This window comes from Nothoprocta perdicaria, unplaced genomic scaffold (assembly GCF_003342845.1).
Source record: "Nothoprocta perdicaria isolate Ctin4 unplaced genomic scaffold, notPer1 scaffold_41, whole genome shotgun sequence".
Taxonomy (NCBI): Eukaryota; Metazoa; Chordata; class Aves; order Tinamiformes; family Tinamidae; genus Nothoprocta; species Nothoprocta perdicaria.
Window position 1 is genome coordinate 1653868 of NW_020455655.1, and position 7645 is coordinate 1661512.

The window sequence follows — 7645 nt, forward strand, 5'->3', positions numbered from 1 at the left end:
TTCCAATTTTTATTTGGGCAATGGGACTCCTGGTCTTCAGCCACTATATTTGAAAATTATTGAAAGTTTTAGAAATTATAGAAAAACAGATGTTTGGATCTGTTTTAAAGGATGATAGGATACATGAAGAAGAGCATTTCTTATTTATTGTAGGTTATTCTTCAGTGTCAGCTCACCATGTGCAAATTATTATGTCAACTCTTCTATAGCAATGTGTATAAATTTTTCAACTATGGTATCATTTTGTGTAAGTACTTTGAGTTTCTGTTTTGTTTCAGTTTATTATTTGTGTTTAAAAATTATGTTGTCAACATTGAAAGACCTGCAGAAAAGCAGGGAGTGTGCATTCCGTACATCTTACAGTTCTCTTTCCCCTTATTTTGTCTTTTACTGCCACAGTTGGGGTGCCAAAGCATGACAAGGGCTCGAACTCCACCAGCTTCCAAGATGCGGAGGATACACCCGACAGATGTGTCTTGGAGGAGTCTGAGAGTCCAGGTGAGAGCCATTTAAAGACAGTCACCAACTGGTAAACCTGACATGACTTTTGGGCCTGTAAGAAAAGCGCATTGTAATGCTGTTTCCTTTTTAGCAGCTGCAATGTCGAATTAATGGTCACCTCCAGGGGTCACAGTGTGGAGCTGTTATCCTTTCCTCTTTCATCAAGAATTCAGGTCTTAGAAAGGATAAAGGCTTTATGACCAAGAAGAAAGCTGACACTACTAGTTCATTATAATTAGTTCTGGACTACACTGCTTAGTTAATATATGTACAGTGTCTGACCCTTTGAAGGTAGCGTGAGATTATGAAAAATTGGAAGGACTGTATATACTGCAGTTGAGTGTAGCAGTGGACATTCAAACAGAGTATCTCTGGAGAAAAGCAAATTGGTGGTGCTAAATAGCTTGATTCTTTTCTTTAAATCAGCTCACAATCTTTATTTCATTTTAATGGCTTTTAACATTGATTCAGCTAAATACAGGAACATCCATAAAGTGCATTCTTTTTGGTGACTGTGAAATTTATCTTTATGTAGTTTCATTATCTTTCTAGCTATGGAATATCTAAGAAATTTATTAAATGAATCCCAGAGGGCAGCAATTAAATATAAAGTGTATCCAGTCATAGCTGATTAAAAACATTCTGTGTGACTAAATACTCGAATTTAAGCGAGCTATGAGCATGACCCATATACACCATATATATAGCCTGTACATAGCAGTCATTAGTGAAAGAGTTAAACATCTTTTTTCACTTGCTATTTTCCTTCCCTGCTTTATCTGGTTCCTGTGTACCCTCTTGCATCTTTGTGTGCTGATCCGTGTATCATATTTTTGATTCATCGTCTCTGTGGCCTGTCAGCTTAGTTAAGAGATTTCCAAATCTTGCAGCCTGTGCTGACAGGGGGCAGCTGCCAACAGTCCCCTGATCCTTCCCCAAGGAACACTGCTGAGATTTAATTTTCAGTCAAAGGGTGCAGTCTGAAATCCATGTCAGGTCCCCTAAGTCATCTCAGAACCCAGATAGGACCCATGTCTGGGGGATTATATTTCAGTGCACTCCACTCCTCCAAGATTCCTTGGGAGTTCAACTGCTGTCATATACCTGATTGGAGGTACATTCCCTTTTCATCTTTTCTGCAGAAATGAACAATAGTATATTAGAGAATAATTGAAACCAATGAATTGTAAGTCTGTATTCCTTTTAATACCCTACTGTATTAAAGTTTCTTTGACTTGGTCTCACTGCTGCACTGCAAGAGGCAGGCTGAGATTTAAAAAGAAACAAGCAAGCCCCCTACTTGGGAAGAAACAAGTTTAATTCCTTACTTCAGCTGCATCAAACTATTTCTGATGCATAGTGTCTTCTTCAGTAGCCCCCTTATAGAATAACTGCAGTCAAAAATGTAGCTAGTCTCTGTACTGATTGGTTTTGAAGTGAGAAAGAATTTAAACCAAGTGGTACTAAAGACTTCAGGTTGAGAATTCATGTTACTTAAAGATAACTTTAGTTTTAACCTTAGCTCAAATTATTGTGTATGTTGACATGTCTGTGTAGTGAAGTGTATGTGTTTAGATAGGAATTGGAAATGCCCAGTTCTGCATTGTGCATACACGTGAGAAGTAATGGAAAGAATTAAAAAAAAAACTGTCAGGAGGTGAATAATGACTGGCAAAAATACATGTTGATAAAGCATCTAAACTTAAAAACTGAGTCCCATTCAGTCCATCTGACATCATTAAACTGGTAATAAACAATGAATTACTCTGGCTTTTGTTTCTGTCCATTCCTGCATTTTAAGACATCTTGTCTTATAGGTCTGAAAACCTCAGGAGATTTCACTACTGGTCTCACTGCTTTCCACTGAGAATTTGTGGCTTGGTTGTCATGGAGACATCGTATTTCTCCAAGAATTGCTCATATTGATCCGTGGACAGGCGTAAATGGCCAGGCGAATGTGAGGAGTAAAGGGGGTTGGGCAGTACTATAAAATGACCAGAGGTTATGGGTCGGAAATAAGCTCATAGCAAACACTTAGGTAAAGAGAAAGAAACAGTTTCATTTTGTTTCAGGATTTCGTTTTTGCACTTTATGCCATTGTCTTCTTTCACTATAGACTGAAAGAAACTTGTTAGTCACTTGTCATGTCAGATCTTTGGTGCTTGTCCTGACACAGCTGTCAGCCTTCCAGCTCTGTGCAGTTCAGGGACACACAACAAAGAGCTGGGAACATGAATTATTTATTGCTCCTTGTGTGGATGAAATTCTGTGATAAGAAATTAAGACACTTCTGACAGAGCCCTTGTTTGAAAGGAGAGATCTGGTAGTAGAACGCATTTACTTGAAACTTAGCACTTTTAGTAGCAAACATTTAAACAAGAATATAACATAACTGATTTATTCTAGTATTTCTCAGGTGCTTTAGCTTTATATTTTGGAATTTGAGAGCATCTAGGTCAGCATTTGATCTGGTGAAGCCTGCAATGTAAGAACCGTCACATATTCAAAGTCCAGGCAAACTTGCAAACTTAATTCAGAAGTTTTTATTTAGAAGTTGCCTGCATGTACATCTTGCAGAAAGTCTTGCACTTCGTGTGCGGTTTGTTGTCATATATGCATTTCCCAGAGAAGTGATGTTAAGAAATATATTGACTTTACTGTCTCTTTTAATGAGGAAAAGGTGAAGATATGACAGTGCATCTGCAAGGAATTCCAACTAGTCCTAGAAAGGGTGGTTTATTACAAGTCTTGAAAGAATCAGTAAGGTTACAGATGTATAGAGCAGCTATTAACAGACATAACAGTGCATTGTCTTTTGTAACGGTGACAGCTATGGTCTCTAACCTTGAATGTTAAATTGAGAGATACTTTCAAAGAGATTTAAATTTTCTAAAATTACCTGAAGTCATCTTCGTTTATTTTCATACTGCCCCTGTTCTCACTGCGCTAGTTGTAGGCCTTAGATAATGATAGAAAAAGACATAAGCTCAGATGAATAGAAGGAATCCATTTGACTACACAAGACACCAATCTGAGATTTACCTGTGATTTGTTGTGTTCAAAGTATGATCTCAGATAGGTAATGAAACCCCTAAACCTGCACTTTTCTCTTGGATAATTCACAGCAAACACTTTCCACATGTGATGGACAAAGGTAAATATCAGACTGCAGTTTCTTGTCTAAGTGAAATGGATTTTAGTTGCTCCCTTCATGTGCCTACAAGCTGCCATTATCTGTGATAGTGGCTCGTGCCTACTTTAGCCCACACACAGAGGAGATGCTGGGCTTCTATCCCAGATGCCTAATAGTAGGTTTATCACTGCCATTTTCCCCACATGCTGAGGACTACTTGTTTGAGATGCAAAGCCGAAGCTTTTCAAACTTGTCTCTGCTCTAGTATTGAACATAATAATCAGGTAAGAATTACAATAACTTCTGTAGAACTTGACTTTTAAACATATGAACCTCCCCATAAAACATTTGCTGTTCCTTAGAGTGCATCTTCAATAAAAATAATGTTTCCAGACATGTTTTCCACTGTCAGTCATTTTCCATTTGTTTGTCATTTTCCATTTTCAGAGGAACTGAATGACAGTCCAGAACTAAGTGAACATGGATGTCTGAGTTAGATTTTTAGGTCTGAGCTATCACCTGAGTTTTCTTTTATAAACAATGGTAAAAAAATAAAAAACAGATACCTTTACAGGCTAGATCATCCTGTTCAAAGGGAGCTGTTTAAGATGGATTTTAAGGAGAGTGAAGATGTTCTAAATTTCCTTCATCAAAATCTGAGAAAAATGTAGCAAAACTCACCGCAGCCTGAGATTTCTTAGCTTGTGTGCATGGTGCAGTCCATGAAGGACGCTTCTGCAGGATGTCTTCTTTGAAAAGAAAGATCTGAGCTGAAGTTGAGCGGAACGGTGTAGGTACAGATGCCCCCTGCCTCTCTTATCCCAATAGGGATGTTGCAGTATCCAAAAGACTGTTACTTCCATTGGCATTAAAAGGAAAATGAGCTTCCCTCGTGGAAACTTGACTTGAGAACTGCTGGTTGAAGTTACAGAGCAGTTTCTATCTTTTGAGTGAAAGCCATGCAAATGGTAGCGGTGGTAATGGCCTTCACAACTAGGTAACATCTGAGTCCACTGCTCCCTTCTGCAGCTCATTCTCTGATTCCTTGATACCTAAAATTTTGTCCATCTTAAATTTTCATCTGCACTCTTTTTTGTTTCTTTTTTTTTTTTTTTTTTGACTTTTTGGGATGAAATTAAATTCTGGTTGTATTAGAGATAATAGTGAAAATGTCAGAGTAGTTGTTCAATTCCTTGGTGCAGATATGGGAGTTATCTCTGACCCTCCCTGAAAAGGAGATAGATTCACAGCAAATAGAAACGAGAATGAGGAGAATTATGAAAAAGAACAGATTCTCAATAGCCACAAGGTGCCTAAATACACAGCACTAAAATTGTGACTGTCTTGTTACCAGGCAACTTGCACTTTCTCTTACAAGGACTAAGTTACCAGCTCCAACTTACTTCCACAGGAGAGCATATTGCTTAAGTCAGTGCCATATCACTTAATGTTTACACTGGCAAAAAGTAGTTGCAGTAGATTTCCAACTGCGTAGCACCTTGAAAAGTATGATTTCCTTTTTCAGTGTTTGTGTCACCATAGAAACTGAGGTAACAGTAAAAAGATGAGTAAAAGCTGCTGCAGTACAAAAGGACTGGTCCAGGAATGGAGTGCTGGAGACAGCTGAAGAAGGAGGTGTATGCAAGAGAAGAGCAGCCCGCTGATCACAGTCCCTGCCAGCTCCTGCTGCACATCAGCAGTGTTCAAAAGCTACAGTGGCCAGGAATTATTCCAGCAATTAAGTCCATGAGAATTTCTCTGCAGTGGAGGTAGTGTTGTGTCATGTCAGTGTTCAGGGTTRCTAGTATCGTGACTTGTCCTATCAGAGTAAATTGGATTGTAAAGCTAGAAGTGGACTTCAGGAAAAAGTGCATCTCTGTCTATGACGTACATACATAGACAGAAAATGGATAGCTTGATTAATTGAGAAGCAGATATCCATTAGGTTAGGAAAGAATAGTGTATACTTTCTCTGTACTCATCTGCTCATGAACAGTCAGTGTGGTATCTATTCCAGTAGTGTTCTGTAGGCAGTCTAATACAAGTAATTCTTTTTAAATTCAGCTTCTGTTTCTTACCACTCAAGAAATAGGAAAAAAATCATAAAACTAGAACTTACTTTCTTGGGAATACTTTTTTGTGGAATGACAAATGAGTTATGCTTCCTTATTAGTGTAACTTTATATTCTCTTCAAAGTTATTGTAAGATTAATTCTGCTAACAAGATAAATATATAATTTGAAAATGATTATTTGCACACATAATCTGTTCATGTCAAATAGAAATCTGATCCATTGAGTTTTCCTTTTTCTTAAAAAAAAAAAAAAAAAAAAAAAAAGCGAAGAAAGCCGTTCAGAAGCAGTGCTTTGGAAAAGGCCATCCATTCCCTTGAGCTCCTCTGTGTTCCATACTGCATTTTGTATTATACCTATTATGATGCAAACAATTTTTTGTAGGTATATCTGTGTTATTTTTAACAGCATAATATTGGTCTTGCAAGTTTTTTTTCTATAATTTTATTACTTTACGAAAAGATTGTCAGGGTCATTATTAAGAAAATCTTGCCTATTGTGTCAAACTGTACAGTTATTAAGATAAATATATTTCTTTTCCAGATGACCTGAAGCCGCATCCTTGGATATCTAAGGTTTGTTCCTGCAAGGTTTGTTAGAAAATCCTGCTTAGCCAGAAGAGTTAGAAGATGAACAACCAAGAAATAAGAAGTACATGACATGGACATGGAAGAAATTGCTGTATTTATTGATGTATACCTTTAACACTTAATTTCCAGAAGAAATGCCTTCTGCATAATCAGCTTCTTTTTGCTGATTTATTGACTTCAATGCAAAATTCCAACACTAGTAGATATTATATTTATTTGATTCAATTTAGATATTTCTAACACAGAAAATATCAAGTCCTTCTTTTAAATGTTTTTCACTGTTAAGCATTGATCCCAGATCTTATAACACTGATTCACCATAAATTTGTGTCAATTTGAATAACCTTTTGCATACAATTTATTTAAATAATTGAATGTAACTTTCTCTCTCCTTGCTTTTAATATTTATTGCCAGTGACTTTCTAACACAATATTTTGAAACAACTAAAATATTAACAGGCACCTGTGCACTGGACAGTAGGGAAAATTGATTATAAATGTGATCATGTCCAAGCTGTAGACTTTCCTTTTTTTACGAGCACTGCCCGCACCCTCAGTTTTAGCAGTGTGACTGTCATCATGCAGTTGAAGAAGCCCGTCCGAGCCCTCTTCTGAGATGATGCAGTGTGTTCAATTCTTATTTATGCTTATTAGGAAAAGCGTAATAAAACATGCATAAGACATAATAAAACCCCATAAAAAACATAACATACATGCTTGTGTTTTTTTCATTGTGTTTGTAAAATATTTGTGGTTTATTAGACTCAGAAATAACACCTAATGTTCTCAGAATTATGTGTTGGTTTGACAGGGAATGGCACCATGAGAGTGGTAAGCACACGGGCTGCATTACCCCCAGTGAGAGAGCTACTGAGGTCAAGGGGCCTTGAGGATGTGGTCTTCTGGATCTGGATTTATGCGTGTGAAGTGTGAAATGCTCTTTTTCTGCTTTTTCCTGTGAACCTCTAGATGCAGGGTGTGTCAGTGGAATCATTAGAAATGTTGAATTGAGGACCATTCTGAGAGGCAGTATTTCAGTTTTCATTCAGCTAAGGAATATGCTATTCAAGGAAAACAAAGATGCTTAACGCTGCTGTTCTGAATTGTAAGTGCCATGCAGAATATGTTGTCTTTTGCAGAAAAGTCACTGTGTTACATGTTTAGTATGTTCTAAAACTGACTTTTCTTATTCCTGTAAGATGTTTTCCTTTTAAAAACATTTTAATCATAGTAGCTTATGTTTGAATTACAGAAACAATCTGGCTCTTGTGTGGTTTGGTTCATTGTTGCATTTAATATGCTAAATGTCTGGAATAATATCATTGACTTATTGTACTTGCATAGCATAA

General features: G+C 37.0%; 1 protein-coding gene across 3 annotated transcripts in view; it reads left to right on the forward strand.

Moving 5' to 3' along the window:
• WDR72 (WD repeat domain 72) overlaps positions 1-6653 on the forward strand; it is a 98075-nt gene extending 91422 nt beyond the window's left edge. For 2 of the 3 annotated variants that reach the window (XM_026045789.1, XM_026045791.1), the window contains 2 exons: positions 400-498; positions 6250-6653. In XM_026045789.1, coding sequence (XP_025901574.1) covers positions 400-498; positions 6250-6305 — 155 coding nt within the window. In that variant the 3' untranslated portion in view covers positions 6306-6653. Of the gene's footprint in view, positions 1-399; positions 499-5159; positions 5202-6249 lie in introns of those variants that run through there. The other variant, XM_026045790.1, reaches the window with a different exon arrangement.
• The last annotated feature ends 992 nt before the right edge of the window (positions 6654-7645 follow it).